The 22,286-nt window shown below is 41.5% G+C and overlaps 1 protein-coding gene across 4 annotated transcripts; it reads left to right on the forward strand.

The window, feature by feature from the left end:
- The first annotated feature begins 3,114 nt into the window (after nt 1-3,114).
- Nucleotides 3,115-21,997, forward strand: FAM161A (FAM161 centrosomal protein A). 4 transcript variants are annotated; one of them, XM_056567726.1, is made up of 7 exons: nt 3,115-3,392; nt 10,011-10,249; nt 11,170-12,339; nt 13,060-13,221; nt 16,167-16,266; nt 18,235-18,389; nt 19,147-21,997. In XM_056567726.1, exons 1-7 carry the CDS (start codon nt 3,249-3,251, stop codon nt 19,280-19,282), a joined length of 2,106 nt encoding a protein of 701 aa, XP_056423701.1. In that variant the 5' UTR covers nt 3,115-3,248; the 3' UTR covers nt 19,283-21,997. The 4 variants fall into 4 exon arrangements, 3 of the variants coding, with proteins under 3 accessions (XP_056423701.1, XP_056423703.1, XP_056423702.1); XM_056567727.1 differs by having other exon boundaries at nt 3,119-3,392; nt 19,150-21,997; XR_008891556.1 differs by lacking the exons at nt 18,235-18,389; nt 19,147-21,997 and adding an exon at nt 13,751-13,845.
- Nucleotides 21,998-22,286: the final 289 nt, after the last annotated feature.

A 22,286-nucleotide genomic window follows, 5' to 3' on the forward strand; every position in this document is an offset into this window, starting at 1 on the left:
GGCACCTGTGCAGGGGCAGACACAGACAGCAGAGGGCCCCTGTGCAAAGAATGTGCCTGCCCCCCTCCCTCCCTCCCTCCCTCTCAAGGCCCTGGCCCAGCGTACAGATACCTCTATAGCTATGCCACTGGCATTGGGCCCCCTTACTTGCTGGGCCCTTGTGCAGTTGAACCTGCTGCACATATGGTTTGACCACCCCTGCACCTGTGACCCTACGCTTAAGGGGTATTCATACATACAGTATCCTGCGCAGGATTTAAAGTTGCAGATTTATTTGTAGGCGAAGTTCACATTGCTGTTCGCATCCGTCCTGTCAAGGGTCCGTTCAGCTCCTCTTTTTTTTTTTTCCAGCAGTATGGACTCTGAAAGGGATAGGAGCACAACGGACACTGCCGGGCTCACTGGAATAGGGTCTGTCAGAGATCTGGTAGTATCCCGGATTTTAGCAGAGAAAATTTTTTTGTGTATGCACAGTTGTTATCTCGCTAAACTCCAGTTTTTTTGGCGGAATTGCAGACTGAGCTCCATAAATCGGAGCATCGAGCACACTGTACATGTGAATAGAATTTTAGGGTGTATTCACACATACAGTATCCTCTGCATATTTGATGTGCAGAATTTGAAGATGTGTTCATTCATTTAGTTAAAGTTTACATTGAAATCAGCAGCTTCAAATCCTGCGCATTAAATATGTGTAGGATAATATGCAAATACACCCTTTAATTGGTTGCCGTCTAAGGATGAGCCGGCTCGTCCTGAGGCGGCAACCGTCGTATGGCGTGGGCTCTCAACTTGAGTCCGCGCCATATCAGCCGGCCCCCAGCTGATTCCTGTAGCTGGGGGGCGGCATTAATAGCCGACATGCAGTGATTGCCGCGGCTGGCTATTAACCCTTTAGATCGCCGCTGTCAAAGTTGACAGCGGCGTCTAAAGGGACATTTAAACCATCCCTGGGGTGGATTGACCCCCCCCCCATGCAGTGCGATCGTGGGGGGGGGGGGTCGATCCACTGCTGAGGTAGCCGGAGGGCGTACCTCACATCCTATGCCGGCTGCTGCGCTGTGAATGATAAAGCTTGGCAGGACCAGGCTCTATCAATTGAGCGCAGAGCACACAGATCAATGTGGTTCTATGAAACCACACTGATCTGTATGAGGAATCTAATGATTCCTCCTAAAAGTCCCCTAAGGGGACTGAGGGTGCGTTCACATGCTCTTTGTTTTTGCAGGTTTTCCGCAGTGTATTTGAAAGGGGCGCGCTCTTCTCGGCTGTCCATAGCAGATTGTCCGCAGCGGAATTTACGCTTTACGGAATTTAAACTTCAATGGGGCTTCCGGCGGATTTTCCGCAGCGTAAATTTCGCTGCGGACAATCTGCTATGGAGTGCCGAGAAGAGCCCGCCCCTTTCAAATACGCTGCGGAAAACCCGCAAAAACAAAGAGCGTGTGAAAGCACCCTAAAAGTGTAAAAAAAAACAATAACCCCTTCCTTATAAAAAGTTTAAAATCACCCCCTTTTCTCAATTTCCACATAAAAAATGTGTAACCATAGTAAAAATAAACATATGTGTTATCGCCGTGTGCTTAAATGTCAGAACTATACAAATATGTCGTTAAGTAAACCGCACGATCAATGTCGTACGTGCAAAAAAAATTCCAAAGTCCAAAATAGTGAATTTTTGGTCAATTTTTATATAATGAAAAAATGAATAGAAAGCGATCAAAAAGTCTGATCAATACAAAAATGGTATCGCAAAAAAATTCAGGTGCAAAAAATGAGCCCCATATGCGGAAAAAAAAAAGTTATAGGGGTCAGAAGATGACAATTTTAACCCCTTAAGGACCAGGGGTTTTTCCATTTTTGCACTTTCATTTTTTCCTCCTTACTTTAAAAAAATCATAACTCTTTAAATTTGGCACCTAAAAATCCATATTATGGCTTAGTTTTTGCACTACCAATTCTACTTTGTAATGACATCAGTCATTTTACCCAAAAATTGACAGCAAAACGGAAAAAAAAAATCATTGTGCGACAAAATTGAAGAAAAAACACAATTTTGTAACTTTTGGGGGCTTCTGTTTCTACGCAGTACATTTTTCGGTAAAAATGACACCTTATCTTTATTCTGTAGGTTCATACAATTAAAATGATACCCAACTTATATAGGTTTGATTTTGTCGTACTTCTGGAAAAAATCATAACTACATTCAGGAAAATGTATACGTTTAAAAATGTCCTCTTCTGACCCCTATTACTTTTTTGTTTTTTCACGGACAGGGCAGTATCAGGGCTCATTTTTTGCGCTGTGATGTGAAGTTTTTGTATTGATCAGACTTTTTAGATTACGGCACAAAAAAATGAGTCCTCATACCGGCCCGTAAGCGGAAAAATAAAAAAAGTTATAGGTGTCAGAAGGTGAGAATTTTGAATGTATAAATTGTCCTGCATGTAGTTATGATTTTTTACAGAAGTACGACAATATCAAACCTATATAAGTAGGATATCATTTTAACCGTATGGACCTACAGAATAAAGAGTTGCCATTTTTACCGAAAAATGTACTGCGTACAAATGGAAACCCCCTAAAGTTACAAAATTGTGTTTTTTCTTCAATTTTGTCGCACAATTATATCTTTTTTGGTTTTGCCATAGATTTTTGGGTAAACATGACTGATATCATTACAAAGTAGAATTGGTGGCGCAAAAAATAAGCCATCATACGGATTTTTAGGTGGAAAATTGAAAGGTTTATGATTTTTAAAAGATAAGGAGAAAAAAACGAAAATGCAAAAACGCTCGGTCCTTAAGGGGTTAAAAATCCTGGTTTGCCTCTGCACGTGACTGTTACAGTAAATATCCTGTATCACTAGTGCAGATATAGGAATACAGATACTCTGTGGGAGCAGATCTACTCCATAATGCGGTGTTGTTACTCTCTGGCTGTTGCAAAACTACAACTCCCAGCATGTCCAGCATGGCGGGAGTTGTAGCTTTGCTACAGTGAGACAGTTTAGGGAGCAGTGCTGTGATGTATCTCTAGTTCACATCCATAAGTATTAGGATAAATCCCCGGACGGGCCTCCCCTCACCCCCCTGCCCTCCTCTGAGGCTCCAGATGGTACAGCCGGATTATCGCCATCTGCTGCAGCTTTTCTTCCCAAGCCTGTGACCTCCCAGTCTGCTTTCTGTCCCCTCCCTGGCCCCGTAGCGTCAGTGGTTGCTAGGCAGCAGTGCAGCGACTCTACGTTATGGCGACGTCTCACCAGGACTCTGTGCTGGCCGCTTCGTGTATCCGCACCCCAGTGCACCCCCGTACCCGAGCCCCCCGCACCCTGTACGAGAGGCAGGAGGAGGAGGAGAGGCTGCGGGGCTCCAAGGAGCAGCCGGGGCCGGTAAGAAGACGGTACCAGTCTATAGAATGGGTATAACCAGGGGCCACTGTGTGGGCGGGGCTTGTGGTATGTCACGTGTTACCTATAGGTACTTGGGGTTTTAATTGCTTACTAAATACATTTAGGGTATTTTTTTTACACAGAACTTAGATTCGGATATTTTTATTTTTTTTTGCAAAAGTTCTGGGAGTTTTAGTTTTGCAACAGCTGGAGACACACGCTGGGATATCCCACAATCTCCAGAACAGAACCCCAGGAGATCTTTGTTATGTATGGAGCGGTTTGGGAGATGCCAAAGGAAGCCAAACATTGAAAGGATACCTGTCACTAACTAAGCTTTTCTGAACTAACTCCGACTATGTTCCCAAACTACTCCTAACACTCCTCCCACCCTTCCAAAAAAATTCATAGCTTTAAAAATCTCTATATCAGGGGTCCTCAAACTTTTTAAACAGGGGGCAGTTTGCTGTCCCTCAGACCGTTGGAGGGCCGGCCTATAGTTAAAAAAAAAAAAAAAAAAACAATTCCTGTGCACACTTATATATCTTATTAGTGGACTACCCCTTTAAGTATGCAGCACAGTTCCCCCCACATTAGATTGGCAGTATAGATCCCCCTACATTAGATTGTAGTTCCCTCACATTAGTTTGGCAGTATAGTTCCCCCACATTAGATTATAGTTCCCCCACATTAGGCTGGCAGTATAGTTCTCCCACATTAGGCTGACATTATAGTTCCCCCACATTAGGTTGGGAGTGTAGTTCCCCCACATTAGGCTGGCAGTATAGTTCCCCCACATTAGTTTGGCAGTATAGTTCTCCCACATTAAGCTGACATTATAGTTCCCCCACATTAAGTTGGGAGTATAGTTCCCCCACATTAGGTAGGCAGTATAGTTCCCCCACATTAGGCTGGCAGTATAGTTCCCCCACATTAGTTTGGCAGTATAGTTCCCCCCACATTAGGCTGACATTATAGTTCCCCTCACATTAGGTTGTAGTTTCCCCACATTAGGTTGGCAGTATAGTTCCCCCACATTAGGCTAGCAGTATAGTTCCCCCACATTAGGCTGGCAGTATAGGTCCCCCCACATTAGGTTGGCAGTATAGTTCCCCCCACATTAGGTTGTAGTTCCTCCACATTAGGTTGGCAGTATGTTCCCCCACAGACATACAGCCTCCAGCCATACAGTGTATGGCTGGAGGCTGTATGCCTGTGTACTGCCCACTTCAGTGCTCCGACCTCCGGTCCGGCCATAGCAGTGGGTACCAGGATCGGAGAAGCGGTGGTCGGAGCACCGAAGCTGACGTTCCACTGGTAACACCAGGCTTGCTAGCGCACATCCTGCTCTGCTCCTCCGCGCTCCGTTGCTATGGGCGCACATACGGGACGTCACTGACATCCCTGCGTGCGCTACCTCCTGGCGGTCCTTGCGTTTTTAAAGTAAACGCGGGGGCCGCAGAGAGTTAACAGGGGCATCCCTGTGTCCCGAAAACATCTTTCGGGACACAGGGATGTCCTTAGGCAGCGGCGGCAAAAACACCCGTTGGGCCGGATAAATGTCCTCAGCGGGTGGCATATGGCCCGCGGGCCGTAGTTTGAGGACCCCTGCTCTATATCGTACCTTTCTTCTTGCTCACATCGTGCAATCTCCATGACATCACTGAAGCCTGCTGGGGGACCATTTCCTCCCTCACATCGTTGCAGCGCTGTGATGAATAGAAGGCCACAAGCTCTGTGCAGCAGCTTTCAGTCTGTGTATCTTTCAGTGAGGCTCTTTGCAGCTTTCAGTCTGTGTAGCTTTTAGTCTGTGTAGCTGTCAGTGAGGCTTTTTGCAGCTGTCAATCAAGCTCAATTTAGAGAAACAATCTCCTGCCATTACAAGCAGGAGAACAAAATCTGAGATTTTGACCAGACGGAATGTGTTCTGGCCAAGAAGGGAGACCTCTGGTGGCCAGAAGTATACAGCAGAAAAACTAACATAAATCGTTGTTTTTTGTAATGGAAGTCCGTTTCAAAAGTTATTTATTTGGCATGTTTAAGGACAGTGCCCATTTAACAGCTATCTTCGCAGCTCCATTCATACAGGGGTGTGGAAATTTTATAAAAAACTACTTGTCTACGGGACTAAAATGGAGCAAAAAAAATCTACTTGTCCCTCATGACGATCCACTTGTCCGGGCCAATTCTCGCTTTTACGCTCTGATTTTTTCCTCCTCGCCCTATAATAGCCATAACTACCTACTATAATGACACCTTGTAATTTTTCAATAACATATTCTCTGAATCAAAAAATATATATTAGGTGAAGTGAAATTGAAATAGTAAAAGATAATTTAGCAGATTTGGTGGGTTTTTTTTCTGCGCCATTTACCTTGTGGTTGAGATAACATGTTAGTTTCACACTTTAGGCCGCCTGATTACAGTAATACCAGATTTGTATCGTTTACGTCATGTTTTACAAATTTAAAAAAAAATTCTGAACTTTTTAGAATTTTTCTAATTGTTATATTTTGACCCCTGTAGCTTTATTTTTTTCCCACATACCAGGCTGTATGAGGGCTAATTTTTTGCGCCATAATCTGTTTTTTGTATCGGTACCATTTTGGTATTGATCTAACTTTTTAATCACTTTTTAACTTTTTTTTTTCTGGGATATTATAAAAATTGCAAATCTGTGGTTTGGTATTTTTTTTTTTTTTTTACCGTACGGGACACATAATGTTATATTTTAATAGGTTGTACAATTACACACAAAGCTATACCAAATATGTTTATTTTTATTATGTTTGCATGTTTTTATATAGGAAAAGGCGGTGATTTGAACTTTTAACATGGAAGGGGTTAATGTGTGTTTTTTTAAACTTTTATTAAAACTTTTTTTTTTTACACTTTATTAGACTTATAGGAGGAATCATTAGATTCCTCATACAGAGGAATAGAGTTCTATTTAACTCATTGATCTGTGTGCTCTGTGATCCATTGATAGAGCCTGGGCCAGCCAGGATCTATCAATGACAGAGCCACGGGACGGCAGGGAACAGAGGTAAGCCCTCCGGCTACCTCTATAGTGGATCGCCCCCCTGCGATCGCGCTGCGGGGGGGGGGCAATCCACCCCATTAGCCCATTAGGGAGCATTCACATGTCCCTTTAGACGCCGCTGTCAGCTTTGACAGCGGCGATCTAAAGGGTTAATAGCCAGCCGCGGCGATCGCCGCATGCTGGCTATTAGTGGCGGTCCCCGGCTACTGAAAACAGCCGGGGGCTGCAGAGTATGGAGCGGGCAGAAGTCCGGAGCCCACTCTATACATACTGCAGAGCGCCGCATGCTAGCTATTATCGGTGGTGTGAAACGTGCACTCCGTGCAGACATGCGACCGCTCCTCCCCTCAGCCCTCCGAAGCTCGAGCTGGGGGGAGCGAAGGCAGAGGACGCAGATCTGCACGGGGAGAAAGAAGCCACGCCGTCTCATCTCCCCCTCGCACATCTGCATGGCAGAAAGAAGGCAGAGCGGGGAGAGACAGCTTCTCATCTCCACCTGCTCTGCTTCAGAGGACGCAAGTTTCCACAGCCGGGGGCTGCAGAGTATGGAGCGGGCACGAGTCGGGAGCCCGCCCCATACAGACTGCAGGGCGCCGCAGTGCTTGTCATGTCCGGCCCTTAGCCAGGCTGATCTTTCTTTCGAGGGTATCTGCCTGGAAAAGCCTTTTAGTCAATGCTTATTTATCAATAAAATTCTGCGGGAAATTAGCATTGGTTACGGGCAGCGCAGATTCAGCAAGGAATTTCCTCAGTGTGCATGAGCCCTATCAGTCAAATTTGCCTGGGGTATTGCCAGCTATGGATATGCCATAAATATTTGATAGATAAGGCTGCATTCACACCACGTTTTTGCAATACAGTTCCCGTATGAGGTTTTTAATGAAAGACGGATTCCTCAAAACCGGACTAAACTGTATCAAAACGTGTGTACAAAATTTTAACCCGTATACGGTTTGAAAAATGATGTCCGGTTGCATCCAATTTTTAAGAAAAAAAACGTATATGTTTTTAACTTTTTCCTCCATTATGAATAAAGCTTCACTTGTTTGATTGAAATTCCAAGAAAAAAAAACTGTGTAAAGTCAAAAACGGTACGGTGCAAACCGGAGGGAACCGTACGCACATATGGTTATGTACAGTTCCTATTGACTCCCATGTTAAAAAAAAAAAAAAACGTATACGGTTTAATACATTTTTTCACCCGGACCAAAAACCATGGTAGGCTACGGTTTTGGGTACAGGGGAAAAAGAACCAGACAAAACCGTACAAGATGGAGAGTCAATGCATACAGTTTTCAATGTGGTTCTGTACGGTTTTCACATTGAAAATGTATACGGGAACTGTATTACAAAAATGTGGTGTGAATGCAGCCTCATATCTCTCCAGAATGTGGTTGTCTGACCAGGTCCCACCTGCCAAAGTGGGCACCGAATCTAGAGAGTGAATGAGTAGAGTGGTGGCTTGGAGTACAGTTTTGCTGTTAAAGGGGTACTCCGGTGGAAAACTTATATATATTTTTTTTTAATCAGCTGGTGCCAGAAAGTTAAGCAGATTTGTAAATTACTTCTATTAAAAAATCTTAATCCTTCTAGTACTTATTAGCTGCTGAATACTACAGAGGAAATTATTTTCTTTTTGGAACACAGTGCTCTCTGCTGACATCACGAGCACAGTGCTCTCTGCTGACATCTCTGTCCATTTTAAGAACTGCAGAGGTATAGGAGAAAAAAGCTGCGATGGCGCTCCCAAGGAAGTAACCCAAGTCGTGGGTATTGATGAAAAATAATTTATTCTTACTGCATAAGAAATCAAAGAAAATAATAAATAAAGCAAGACGCGTTTCAGGAGTCACAGCTCCCTTTTTCAATTGCAGGTGGTTGCTGTATACAGCAACCACCTGCAATTGAAAAAGGGAGCTGTGACTCCCAAAACGCGTCTTGCTTTATTTATTATTTTCTTTGATTTCTTATGCTGTAAGAATAAATTATTTTGCATCAATACCCACGACTTGGGTTACTTCCTTGGGAGCGCCATCGCAGCTTTTTTCTCCTATACCTCTGCATTACTCTACGGACTCTCCTCTGGGCTCCGTCTTCACGCTGCTGGCCTGCATACCAAGCTACCATCACCGGCAAGGAATACACTACCCCCACCTGGGTACCCACCCACACCGGCTAAAGACCTACACCGCACCTGGCGCTACTTCCGTTTTTTTCCTCCATTTATTGCATTTTAAGAACTGTCCAGAGTAGGAGAAAATCCCCATAGAAAACATATGCTGCTCCTAAAATGGACAGAGGTGTCAGCAGAGAGCACTGTGGTCATGATGTCAGCAGAGAGATCTGTGTTCCAAAAAGAAAATAATTCCCTCTAAAGTATTTAGCAGCTTATAAGTACTATAAGGATTAAGATTTTTTAATGGAAGTAATTTACAAATCTGTTTAACTTTCTGGCACCAGTTGATTAAAAAAAAAAAGTTTTCCACCGGAGTACCCCTTTAAAGGGTCCCTGTCATTTAGATAAACTTTTATTATGTCAGACAGACATGAATGCTTTGTACAGCAGACCTATTATTAGGGATTGACTGATTATCGGTTTGGCCGATATAATCGGGCGATAATCGCGATTTTGGACATTATCGGTATCGGCAATTACCTTGCCGATATGCTGATAATGTCCTGCCCACCGTGGCGCGCCGCACCTCCCACCGCACCGCGACCCACCCCCTCCATTGCCTCCCCCCATCCCCGGTGTTATAATTACCTGTTCCCGGGGGTCCTTGATCCTTCTGGCTCCTGCGCTGTTGCTGTGCGCTGCGCTGTGTAATTATGAGTGACGTCACCGTCAGTACGCACAGTGACAGCTCAGGACGCCGACGGAGCCAGAAGAATCGCGGACCCCCGGGAACAGGTAATTATAACACCGGGGATGGGGGAGGTGATGGGGCAGCGGCGGTATGTGGGCAGTGGAGGGGGGGGAGGCGATGGGGCAACTGTGGTGGTTAGACTCAGGACAGGCAGGGGGAGAGAAGCGGGCAGCGGCGGCAGTCTCTGGCACTGCAAAAACCGCTGTAGTTCATTGATTTAAAGCGCCCGCTTTAAATCATTGATCTGCAACGGCTTCTGCCCCGCCGGGGGGGTTAAATAACCGATAACTTATACCAAAATATTGGTTATCTGCCTGAAAGGTGACAGATTATCGGTATCGGCCCTAAAAAAACGATATCGGTCGATCCCTACTACCTATAACTGTATATGACCTTACATATAAGGGATAACACCTGCTAAGGATAATTGACAATATACGTTATGCACCTCAGTGCCCAATCTACCATATAATGAAGCTACAGATTCAGGCTTTTATAGACCTTTCTTTGTCACTTATGGCATCTAGCATGTATGCCAGTGTTTCCCAACCAGGGTGCCTCCAGGTGTTGCAAAACTACAACTCCCAGCATGCCCGGACAGCCTTTGGCTGTCCGGGCATTCTGGGAGTTGTAGTTTTGCAACACCTGGAGGCACCCTGGTTGGGAAACACTGATGTATGCTGACAATTACATTACAATGTTTAACAGGATGATCTTGACTCATATTCTGATACCGAAAAAGAGCAATCCTACGGAATGGTCAACTACAAAGAATGGATACTGGACATCTCTAAAATCCATCACTCAGACAGGGAGTACTACTTGCAGCTTGAAAGGTTAAAAAATGCCCATGTACTCAACATGGGAGAGCTGGAGCAGATGTATGATAATAAACTGAATCTGCATGGAGTCCAGGACACACAACCGGTGGCCAAGACAGATTATTGGTAAGTAGGGCGATATTACTAGTACTGTGTGGTGTTTTACGTATGTGAGGGTTCCATTCTGACCTAGTATGTAATTGAATCACTCTTTTTGCTAGTAAAAGTTATTTGGTAATAAAGGACAGCAACAGGAAACTATTCTGGTAGGGGAGAATCTATCATTGATTTTACCCCAGTTCACTGATGTACAATTGTTGCACTAGTTACTGAAAATTTTGGGACATTTAGCGAACTCTACGCCAGCAGAGTGTCTTTTGAAATGGGCAGTGTGACCGTTTTTGCACATTTTTGAGCAAACTCCAATCTGGACTCCAGTCCAGACAGCGCTTATAAAGGTACTTCAGCATAAGTGTGCACTACTTACCCCTGAAGAATCCATGCAGGTAGGAGAAATATGTCTTGCCGAGACTAAGCACTGCAGATATTATGGTTTATGTACAGAGGTGTCAGCAGAGAGCACTGTGGTCAGACAGAAAGGAAATTCAAACAGAAGTGAACTTCCTGTGGAGCATATAACAGCTGATAAGTACTGGAAGAATTAAGATTTTTTTAATAGAAGTAAATTACAAATCTGTTTAACTTTCTGGCACCAGTTGATTTAGAAATTTTTTTTTTCCAGTGGAGTACCCCTTTAAGACTCCTATTGATCAGTGGGGTCCCATCCTGTGATAAATGTTTTTCATGAGATAACTTTTTTTACTCAATGCTTTCTCTAAATGATATCTTTATATTATTTACTACAGATTACAGGGTTTGGCTGTTGTTTTTCTAACGTGTTTGAGCACCTTGATACACAGCACAGAGATAACATAGCTCTATCTACATAGATCACATTTAGTGTATACTTTTTTTTTATTTATTTGTAGGTTATAAGTTATGTGACACCTTTATCCTTTATTCTTATACAATTTCCTAATTTATAGGTCAGAATGGGAGCAGAAATCTTCCCAGCCCACTGAATGCAAATGCTGCTTTCTAAAGCACAATGTCAGCTCCTCTGGGTTATCGGTGTCATCCCTGGATGAACTGTCTGATGGAGAAGATGACAGTGACACAAATGATTCTGTATCTGCCAGAGAGAAAATTGATGATATGTGGAAAGGATTTACAGTTGAACATTATATCAAGAAGACAGATTTTGGAAAACTGCAAGCAAAATGTAAATCTAACAAAAGTCAATGTAAAGAATGGTCACACAAAGTGACTATCCCACAACCATTTGAGATGACAATTAGGGAGGCCAAGAAAAAGGAGATGAACGTCAAGTCCAAGTCAGAAATAGAGATGGAGAACAATTTGTTAAAGAAGAGACTGGAGGAAGAAGTAGAATGTCAAAAGAAATTTCGAGCAAACCCTGTCCCTGCTTCAGTTTATCTTCCTCTGTATGATGAGATAGTGAAAAGAAACGAGGAGAGACGCAATTTTGTGAAAGAAAGAAGCAAGGAGATTCTTCTCGCATCTCAGAAACCATTCTTGTTTATTGAGCGAGAAGAGTGCAAGAAGCAAGACAGAAAGATGACACTTAACGATCTCCCAGATTCAGTCCACACTTTTAAACATTTTAGAGCAAAGCCAGTTCCCAAAGCTATATATGGAACCTCTGTTAATGAAAGGCTAAAAGAAGAAGAACTCTATAGGGAGATAAGGATACATATGAGGTCTGAGGAACTTCTGCGCAGCTCTTCCTATCCTACCAGCACATTGGCCTGTACGAATAATTCAAGAAGTAGAAAAACTAGATGTCAGGAACCTAAAAAGGAACAAAGTCACAGGCCAAAAATCAATACGCAGATACCCAATTTTAAAGTTCTACATGAAAATCACCAAAAAAGCTTCTTAAAAAATAAGGACACAAAACATGTAACTATTTGTGAGCCCTTTCAGTTACGTACCTCCAACATTCCATCACATGAGAGCAAAATCCTGAAGGACATTGAAATAGATGAAGAAATGCTCAAGGAGACTCGTTGGCCATATAAATCTCCAAGGAAGCAGTCATGGAAAACTTTAGGAGGATCATCTCCTCTTGAAGAGGCTTCAGTTATCACTCCAAGATTCACAGAGTCATCTAAAAGGAGAGAACAGTCTATTAGGTAATCTCACAATCCCATGATATAACTAAGAGATGCATTGAATCTATAAATAGGATTCAAGACCTATTTTGGTAGGATGTCAAAGTGGGTCCACTATTTCTATAAAACTAGGCTATTTTTACACCAAGCTTGTGATGTATGTTTGTCTTATGTGCTGGGAAATCTCCTAATGCATGCAGCAAACATATATCCAAATACCCCCTTCACCCGAAGGCGGCCAAAAGAATATTTTGGGCTCATTTCCATCATGGTTTCCGTTTATTTGCTGGATAGTAGTAGACCTCTGCCCTATTCCATATAGCAGGATCCAGTAAATAAATATATATATACTGTGCATTATACACTGTTTTAATATTGGGGTCTGTATATGAAAAATGCCACTTAGTTGGCACTAAGTTGAATGTGTATGTTGAAGAGTCCCTCGATGTATATCTAGGCTGGGCAATACAAAAACACAATATGAAAAGAGCCTAAGCCAAGAGGGTCTAAAATCACATAAATGGCTTACTTGAACCTACTAGTGGTTATTTATTCAGACCAAAACTTCGATTCCATGCATCTCAAGTAAAATATATTCCTGCTGCTCTCCCTATGTTAGATGTAGCTTTAGGATACAAAAACGGATCTCTGCCCTTCTTAGAGTCCCCTCCCTTTGTTGTCCTAGCAGAACCCAACCTTAGATATTACATCAGTTTTCAGTCCATTTGTGTTCCCACCCAGGAAGTCTATTGAAGATAAATTAAAACAGGAAGAAGAAGAGAAAAAGAGACAAACAACAAGGAGGGAGAGAGCGAAAACCCTGAAGAAACATATTAGTAGGAGAGCTAAGACTATTCACCCAGACCCAACCCCAAGGTCACATAGTAAATTAAAAGAATTGAGGTAATAATTCCTAGACCGTGTACACAATGTATGCTAAAGCTATTAGACTACATTGTTAACCGGGAAGGTAGATTAGATTATAAAAGCAGTGATAAATAACCATGGATTTCGGTTTGATATTTTTTTTTTTCCTTTTTGCCATTGTAAAATATACATTGTTGACAAGCACACATTGGCAACCATCTTCTCTTGCTCCAGTGCAGAATATGAAGCAATTTTGTGAATAGTAAAAAAAAAAAAAAAAAAATCATATTAAATTGTGTTTAAAGCTTTAATGCAGGACTATGCGTTTCCATGGTAACAGACTACACTCAAGTGAATAGTTATAATTACAAGCTCAAACTACGCAGTTTGTTTTTAGTGTATCACCATAGAGACGCATAGGAGATGTACACTTACAGTATTAGGTCCTCTTAAAGTTGCCTTAAGTTTCTTTTTAGTTGCATTGGAAGAACAATGTTTTTGGTTGTGAAGCTGATAAATTACAAAATTCTTTAATTATAAATTTTTTTTAAATCTCTCTCAGTAGATGATAACCATAATGTTTACACCCAGAGGTTCAAAATGTGGATAGACCTAAAACTTCGTATAGATAAGAGTTTGCTACAATTTTACCAACTTTTTGTGAGGATTGTTTTCACACTTTTCTAAGGCTGGGTTCACTCCACGTTTTTACAACACAGTTCCCGTATACATTTTAAATTTGAAAACCGTTCGGAACCGTATTGAAAACCGTATGCATTGACTCTCCATTGAAAACTGTATGCCAAAAGATGCATCAGGTTGTGTCCGTTTTGCCTCCTGTACGGTTTTGTCAGTTTTTTTCCCGTACCCAAAACCGTAGCCTGCCACGGTTGTTGGTCCAGGTTAAAAACCGTATTGAAACGTATACGTTTTTTTTTTTTTTTTAAACATGGGAGTCCATGGGAACTGTACAGAACCGTATGTGCGTATGGTTCCATCCTGGTTTCACCATTGTGTTTTTTTCTTTGAATTTCAATCAAGCAAGTAAAACTTTATTCATAATGGAGTGAAAAGTTAAAAATGTATACTTTTTTTCTGAAAAACGGATGCAACTGGACATCGTTTTTTAAAACCGTATATGGGTTAAAATTTGTGCACACGTTTTGATACAGTTTAGTCCGGGTTTGAGGAATCAGTTTTTCATCAAAAACCTGATACAGAACCTGTATTGCAAAAAACGTGATGTGAACGCAGCCTAACAGAGTCCATCTGAGGTATATAGAGAGGGGATATCCCAACATATACCGCTGAGAAAAGGTGGAGTCTAAGGGGGAGATTTATGAAAACCTGTGAAAAGGAAAAGTTGCCCAGTTGCCCAAAGCAACCAATCAGATGTATTCTTTCATTTTGCAGAGGCCTTGTTAAAAATGAAAGAAGCAAGCTAATTGGTTGCTATGGGCAACTGGGCAACTTTTCCTTTGGACAGGTTTTGATAAATCTCCCACTATATCACTATTCCACACAGTAGGTAAATGTGAACCCCAAGGTAAGTCACTCAAAAGAAGGTCAAGATGACACTCTCCTGGCCTCTATAGATACATTTACGTTTTCCAGCCTATATGGTTAACAGACACTGCCAAGGAGTAAAGAGAGCCTAATCCTCTTTTGGTTTAGCAGCATGAACCCCATACGGATCAATTTAACCTGCTTGATACATTTTAGCAGAACAGGATAACTTTTTGCTGATGGTGTTTTTAGATCCCTTAGGTTCACCTAGCCTGGATACATTTTAACCTCTTCTACTGTGAACAGGACCAGATCTGTACAATGTTCTCAGTAAGGGCATTCAGTTGAGTTACTGACAACCTATTGAATATTCAGATGCAGCAGATTAAATTAAGTACATCTAAGCGAACCTCTCACTTCCCTTTTTTATTTAGTTTGTGCATTGGGAAACCACTTTCTAATAAGAGAAAGTAATCCTAAAAAAGTGCATAGCTGGTGTCTGACAGGCCTCTTGTACATGGTGCAGCCTCATGCACGGACAGCTGCTGAACATAAAGCCTGGTGTTGCATTCTTATCATGACTTTGGTGGCTTTCCCTCCATATCTGTACAGCGTGTAAGGATAAGCTGTCATGAGGCGGCAGAGCCTACAGAAGTCTTATGATCTCACTGTTGTTGCTACATAGAACACAATGCACTGCAGTTAAAGGGATACTCCACCCCTAGACATCTTATCCCCTTTCCAAAGGATATAAGATAAGATGTCTGATCTGTGGGACCCCAGACATCCAGTGCACGGAGCAAATTTCGCTCCGTGCCAGCTGACTGGCAATGCGGGGTGGAGGCTCGTGATGTCATGATCACGCCCTTCTTGTGATGTCACAACCACGCCCCCTCACTGCAAGTCTATGGAAGATCACGCCCCCTCCCATAGACTTGCATTGAGGGGGCGTGGCTGTGACATCACGAGCCGCAGGCGCTGCACCTGACACTCTAAATGAACACCGGGTGCAGCAGGGAGATCGCGTGGATAAGATGTCTAGGGGTGGAGTACCCCTTTAAGCATAAATGTTTAAAGAGGAACCTAATGGCAGATTCTCTAAGGCTGCTTTCACACTATAAAAATACCTCTGTTATAAACGCCCGTTATAAAAACCCTGGAAATCAGACGTTAAACGGCCGTTAGAATATCCCATTATAGTCTATGGGATTTTTCCAATAGCCGTTTTAACCCGCTATCGCCCGTTATTAACAACGTCCGTTATTTTGTGACCGGCGATAGTAACGGGAGAAATTGTGCACGCACTATTTCTTCCGTTCATTCGCCCGTCACAAAATAACGGGCGATAGCGGGTTAAAACGGCTATTGGAAAAATTCCATAGACTCTAATGGGATATTCTAAGATTCAAGGATAAAACTGACAATTGTGATGTAATACTGTGATATACTTTGCCACCTTTACATTTATACTACAGGAAAAGTGAAAAGCGGAGGGCAAAGGAGTACATGGAAGAACTGAGTGCAATGAAAGAAAGGGTCTCCCAGACACCACTCTTATTGGAGAGGGCCTCTCAGGTTTGTACATTGCAGTTTTGGGGGGGGGAAAAAAAACTCCTTTGTAAGTCATTGTCTTAAGGTGGGTATTATTTTTTATTTATCTATATTTTATCTATATATGACTTTATTTAAATGAATAACACTAAGCGAGCTGCAATACCTCACTCAACCTATGGAGAGTGAAGCTGTTTGGGTGAACAGAATTATTTTTGATTGTAAAATAGCTATCCCCTGATAAAATAATAATCTATTTATTACTAATAAAAAATTCTCCCACTATCTTCCTAACGGACGTTACCTACCGGGCACAAGCGGTAGTGTCAAAGTAGCCTTATACAGTTTTTTTTTTTAATAAGTCATATATAAATATTTTTGCTAGGGCTAAAGGTTAAATGGCTAAGGTTTAAAAGTCTTCTTTAAACTTGTTGCACCTTGCATACCATGATGATGTTTTCCTAAAAAACAATGGCATGGCACAAGATTGACATGGAGCTCCAGGAAGCAGACATTTTAGGATTTGCTCTGTTGTGTGCTGTTAAACCTCGCATAAGAATGAACGCAAAAGTGTTCTTTCATGTTAGAAAGTGTATGGCATCTCCTGATTTTAGGTGAGGTGAAGCTTGTGTTGCTGGTGATGTCTTTCTCTGGCTCCACTTATCTCTGGTTTAGCAATGTAACTGATCATTTTTTGCTTTCTTTTTAAATGTTAGTAATGAATAAAGGTAAATGATGCAGTATATGTCATTGTGACATAGAATTCAACCACAGGTGGTAAGGCTTAAGAAAGTTTGGGCCAAGTTACTGGGGTACTTTTTATCTTGCCTACAAAAATCAAAAGCAACACCAAAAATTGTAATATAACCTTCATGATTTTTACATAGTAAACCCAGCAATTCTTAAATAACTAAAGATTTGCAACCAATAAATGATAAAAGCATCATAGCACAATAGAGGAACATGCTGGTACAGTCTACTAGACAATTAGTTCATTTAATGGCCACCCAAAATATTTTAGCAATTAATTAATTAAATAAATCACCTAATGGCACATATAGCAACAATGCATAATGTACAAATACAAGCAAAAATCTTATCTTTGCCCAAATATTTCAACTTAAAGGAGTTATGTAGTGAAAAATAACTTATCCCCTATCCAAAGGATAGGGATAAGTTATAGATTGTGGGGGGTACAAGCGCTGGGATCCCCCCTGCGATCTCCTGAATGGGGCCCGGCAGTTTTGCTTGAAGGGGGCATGCCGACCCCCACAGGGAGTGCTGGCCGACGCGCCCCCTCTATGTATCCCATAGACATACATGGAGGGGGTGTGTCGGCCTTGGCTTCCTGCTGGGGCCAGGACGGCCGCTTCTGGCAGACTGCCAGGGCCCCGTTCAGAAGATTGCAGAGGGTCCCAGCTCTAAGACCCCTAGTGATGTATAACTTATCCCCTATCCTTTGTATAGGGGATAAGTTTCCGCACTACCCCTTTAAATCGCTAGAGCAAATGGAAAAAATGTGGCACAAATATATATATATATATATATATATATATATATATATTATTCATATGAGTAAAGTAACATATAGACTCTGATTTATCAAAGTGTGTGAGAGAAAAGCTGGAGAGATTTTCCCATAACAACCAATCACAGTTCAGCTTTCACTTTACCAGAGCTTGTTATGATATGAAAGCTGAGCTGTGATTGGCTGTTATGGGAAAATCTCTCCAGCTTTTCTCTTGCACAGTTTGATAAATCTGGGCCATTGTGTATAATTGTGCAGCAGTCCCAAACATGTTCAATCATCTATCATGTGTACTTCATCTAAATAGTATAAGCTAAACTATGCTATCAGGACTCTTCTTCTCTATAGACATTCTAAGACTCCTCTAAAACTCTTGAGTAAAATGGCAGGGGCTTAAAATGACAGAATTAGATAATTGTCTTGATCTCTAAACATTGTCTTGAAACATTGTTTTTATGTTACAGAAAAATGCGCGTCTGTTTGCTGAGAAGCATTACTCCTATGTGCTTAGAGATCTCGGTTTATGTGATGATTTTGTGTCAGTGAAAGGGCAAACTGCAGCACGAAAAGGCGCGGAGCATACGAAGGAGCATGCGTTCAGCTTAGATTATGAAGAGAGGTAATTCTTGTTAGAGTTAATGGGAAAGGTAGATCCCTGTGCGCGGAGCCTTCACAGAAGTGTACAGAAGCAATCATTTGAATGAAGAATTGTCATAAAAATGTTAGACCATAGCATAAATCAGGTAGCAATTGTTTAATGCTATTTTTTTGTATTTTGGTTAGTTCTGTGTGCTATGTCAGGTAAAGCAAATACAGACAAGGATAGCGCTCCTAGTGTGATAACGTATTGTAAAGAGGAGATGGAAAACAAGCAAAAATGCTCACCGAGTATAGTTGTACTGCGACCAAGTACAACTATGGTGAAAGCGTGGGAAAACCCTTCAACGGGCGGCAGCCGCTCCTGGCAACACAGGTGAAGCACTCAGACGGATCCCTCCAAGGAACAGCTCAGGATAAAAGCAGCGCACAAGACTTCAAAGGTAAAATTGTTTATTTACCCGGCATGCAACGCGTTTCGCTGGACAACCAGCTTCATCATGCCTGATGAAGCTGGTTGTCCAGCGAAACGCGTTGCATGCCGGGTAAATAAACCATTTTACCTTTGAAGTCTTGTGCGCTGCTTTTATCCTGAGCTGTTCCTTGGAGGGATCCGTCTGATGTCAGGTAGAGGGCTGTCAATATCTATACATGATAAGACACTACCTGTCCAACATAAAGTGATATGCATAGTTCATAAATCCTTCTATACAAAGCAAATATGGTGTAGTTAGGGCCCCTTTAATTTGTTAAAATGTAGTGTCTCTTTATCTGTAAAGCAGCTCTGAAGGAACATTGGAAATAGAGGATTTACAAGAAGATGGTGAAGCTGACAAGATCCAGGGAAATCAGTCTGAGGATGAGAAATATGGAGATTACAGTACTGATGAAGATCACATTGAAGAGGAGGTGTAGTCGGGTACCTCTTACCTGGTGCACTTACCAAATTGTGCTGTGTATGATCATGTTAGAAATGTTTATTCAAGACTGGTAAATCTGATAGAATCACATGGTGAACAGCTTAGTTAGGGCCACACACTGCAGATCAAGAAACGAATGGGCAACATGAGTATCCTTGTATACTTAGAAATTAGTGTAAATACCTCAAAAATCTATTAAATCTTATTACATACCATAATAAAATCCCATAATGATGAGAACAATATGAGATCCAAAAGATTCAGGAAAAATGGATTGGCCAATAGTACATATACCAGTTTAATCACATAGGTATAACCATACACCACTACTAACCAATATATCTGTACAGGTAAAACACCTCATATGTAGAAAAGCAGGTTGTATGTGTGTATTCAGTAGTTCATTATACCCTTCTTATGTGCATTATATGCCTGTTTCTGTATACAGGGAATTTGATATGCTGCTAATGTTATATAACTATGTAGTCAAATTCTTTGCAGAGCTAAGCAGCATATACAAATATAGCTCAGTATACATGCATGTCAAAAAGTTACCGTTGAACTAAGTCTAACACATCTTTCCCATGTTGAGATCAGACCCTTTCCTCATGGCAACCTCTACAGCTGTTTCACTTCCTTCCTCAGGGGTTAAGTATACAAGATTAGTGAAGTTCTCCATATAATAGTTATCTGACATTGCGGCCATGGACATATATGCTAAATGATATTAATACAAAATATAGGTGGTGTGTGTCCATTTGGATTATTTTTGGTAATGTTTGTCTCCTGTAGCTGTTGTGAATTACGTTCTGGTGCTACTGTTCTTTTTGTGTAAAAAAATAAATAAAAAAATAAAAAAGCATCAGCTGACCATAGACAGAAGATGGCTCAATTCCATAGGCATTTTACTTGTATTGACTGAAAAAGATAAATAGCTGCCACAACCGGCACTATGTATCAAGAAACAAAGGATCATATAGCTAAAAATCTATCATTTTTTTTATTCCAAAATGGGGACATTAAGGGGGTTTTGAGTTTAATGCTAGTACAAACTGCTGAAAATGTCAGGGAGTCCTGGCAACTCTGCAATATCTTTGGCCGGCAGTAAACTGTGCTGTATGGTACGTATACAGTGGTCCCTCAAGTTACAATATTAATTGGTTCCAGGACGACCATTGTATGTTGAGACCATTGTATGTTGAGGCCAGAACTCTATGGAAACCTGGTAATCGGTTCTAAAGGCACCAAAATGTCATCCAAAAATAGGTAAAAGTGAGAATTAAAGAAAAATAAGTAGATAACTAATACAGATAAAGCAAATCCTTACATATAAAAGTAAGAAAGAGCTGCTGGGAGCTGTAATCACTGTCTATGTCAGTGTTTCCCAAGCAGGGAGCCTCCAGCTGTTGCAAAACTACAACTCCCAGCATGCCCGGACAGCCAAAGGCTGTCCGGGCATGCTGGGAGTTGTAGTTTTGCAACAGCTGGGGGCTCCCTGCTTGGGAAACACTGGTCAATGCAGAGGACAGGAGTTTATTCCCGGTCCTGTACAGTAAACGAAATGTCCTAAAAAAGTAACATGGAGTCGCCCTCACCTGGTGTCCAAAGGAGCAGCTAGCCCTGGTACAGTTAAAGTGTACAGAACATGTTGTACCTCCCTGTACTGTAGGGGGCGCTACCAGACATCAGTCAGTGCATATACTTCAGTAATACAGGGGTTTTACCAGTAAATTGCCCATTCTGATTGGTCAGTTCTTCTGGCCATTGACACGTTTCAAAGTTCTGGACTGTCCGTAACATTGTATGTTGAGTCTGGTTTCAACTTACAATGGTCCAGAAAAGACCATTGTATGTTGAAACCATTGTATGTTGAGGCCATTGTAAGTTGAGGGATCACTGTACTTATAATGTTCCTTGTGACAATATAGCAGCAACCAGCAGTATACCTTTGTCTGATAGGATTTGTTACAATGACATCAGCTTCATTATCCATCAGAGATTGAAAGATTTTCCTTTTGGGCTCCATTGGGCTGATATATGGTGCTATACAATTAAAAAAAGATGCACATAAAAAAACAAGTACCAAAACTTTATGTTTTATGTGTCCTCAAGTTTTTAATGTTTTTTGTGTGCAACAATAAAGACAGCAGGATTGTCATCGCCATCAGCAGTTTGGTGTTTGGTGTAACCTCTTCCTTGCTGTGTTGCTGCATTTTCTTTCCTGTCTGCTCACGTAGCACCTTGCAAAGTCAGTGCATCAGTAACCCCTTCTTATTTCACATCCCATTTATAATGGTGTACTGTGCAAACCAACAGTCCTGCACAATGCCAGCCTGTTCAGTTCAGTGCACTTTCACCAGCACTTTGTCATGGCATAGCAATAAGGAGTATGCAATGTTTGTTTCCACTAACAGAAGATTTTGTGGGACAGTCAGGCTTCAACCATATAATATAGGTTGTCTTCAGATCTTTTCTCAATCATTAGAATGTACTGACAAATAATGAATGCATTTGGCTAGTGGTCCTGTAGGTACATTACTGGTTTTAGCCAAGGACAGGCTCCTTTGGAGAAGAACACTATCTTTGCTGAGTTTAAAATTTTTCAAAGAATTAGAGATTTACATTTTATTTTTGTAATAATTTATTATTGAAATTTATAATATATAACATAATTGAATTTATGTTTGTTAATTATACTTTACTTTATAAATTGGTAATGTTTGCATCAAATAAATATATTTTCTAGAATTTAAACACCTGCTATGTTTTTATTAGTTCTCTATTAAGCAAATTTTTCTCATCTATTCATCTATTCTAGAATTAAAATTCCCTAAAATATACAGTTTACATACACTAAGGTTGATGTAAGTAAACCTCACATTTCTCCCCACTGCAGATTCCATGACTTTTTAGGCAACAATTTTTAGCCTAAAGTCTATGTGCGTGTTATACGCCGATACACCCCCAGGAAAGGCAGGGGGAGAGAGGCCGTCGCTGCC

Source organism: Hyla sarda, chromosome 3 (assembly GCF_029499605.1).
Source record: "Hyla sarda isolate aHylSar1 chromosome 3, aHylSar1.hap1, whole genome shotgun sequence".
Lineage (NCBI taxonomy): Eukaryota > Metazoa > Chordata > Amphibia > Anura > Hylidae > Hyla > Hyla sarda.

Excerpts from the sequence above, each read along its gene's own strand:
- FAM161A (XM_056567726.1), top strand. The coding sequence starts at position 3,249 with ATGGCGACGTCTCACCAGGACTCTGTGCTGGCCGCTTCGTGTATCCGC. Across the intron at positions 12,340-13,059 it reads AGGAGAGAACAGTCTATTAG|GAAGTCTATTGAAGATAAAT; the intron begins GTAATCTCACAA and ends GTTCCCACCCAG. Across the intron at positions 16,267-18,234 it reads TATTGGAGAGGGCCTCTCAG|AAAAATGCGCGTCTGTTTGC; the intron begins GTTTGTACATTG and ends TTTATGTTACAG.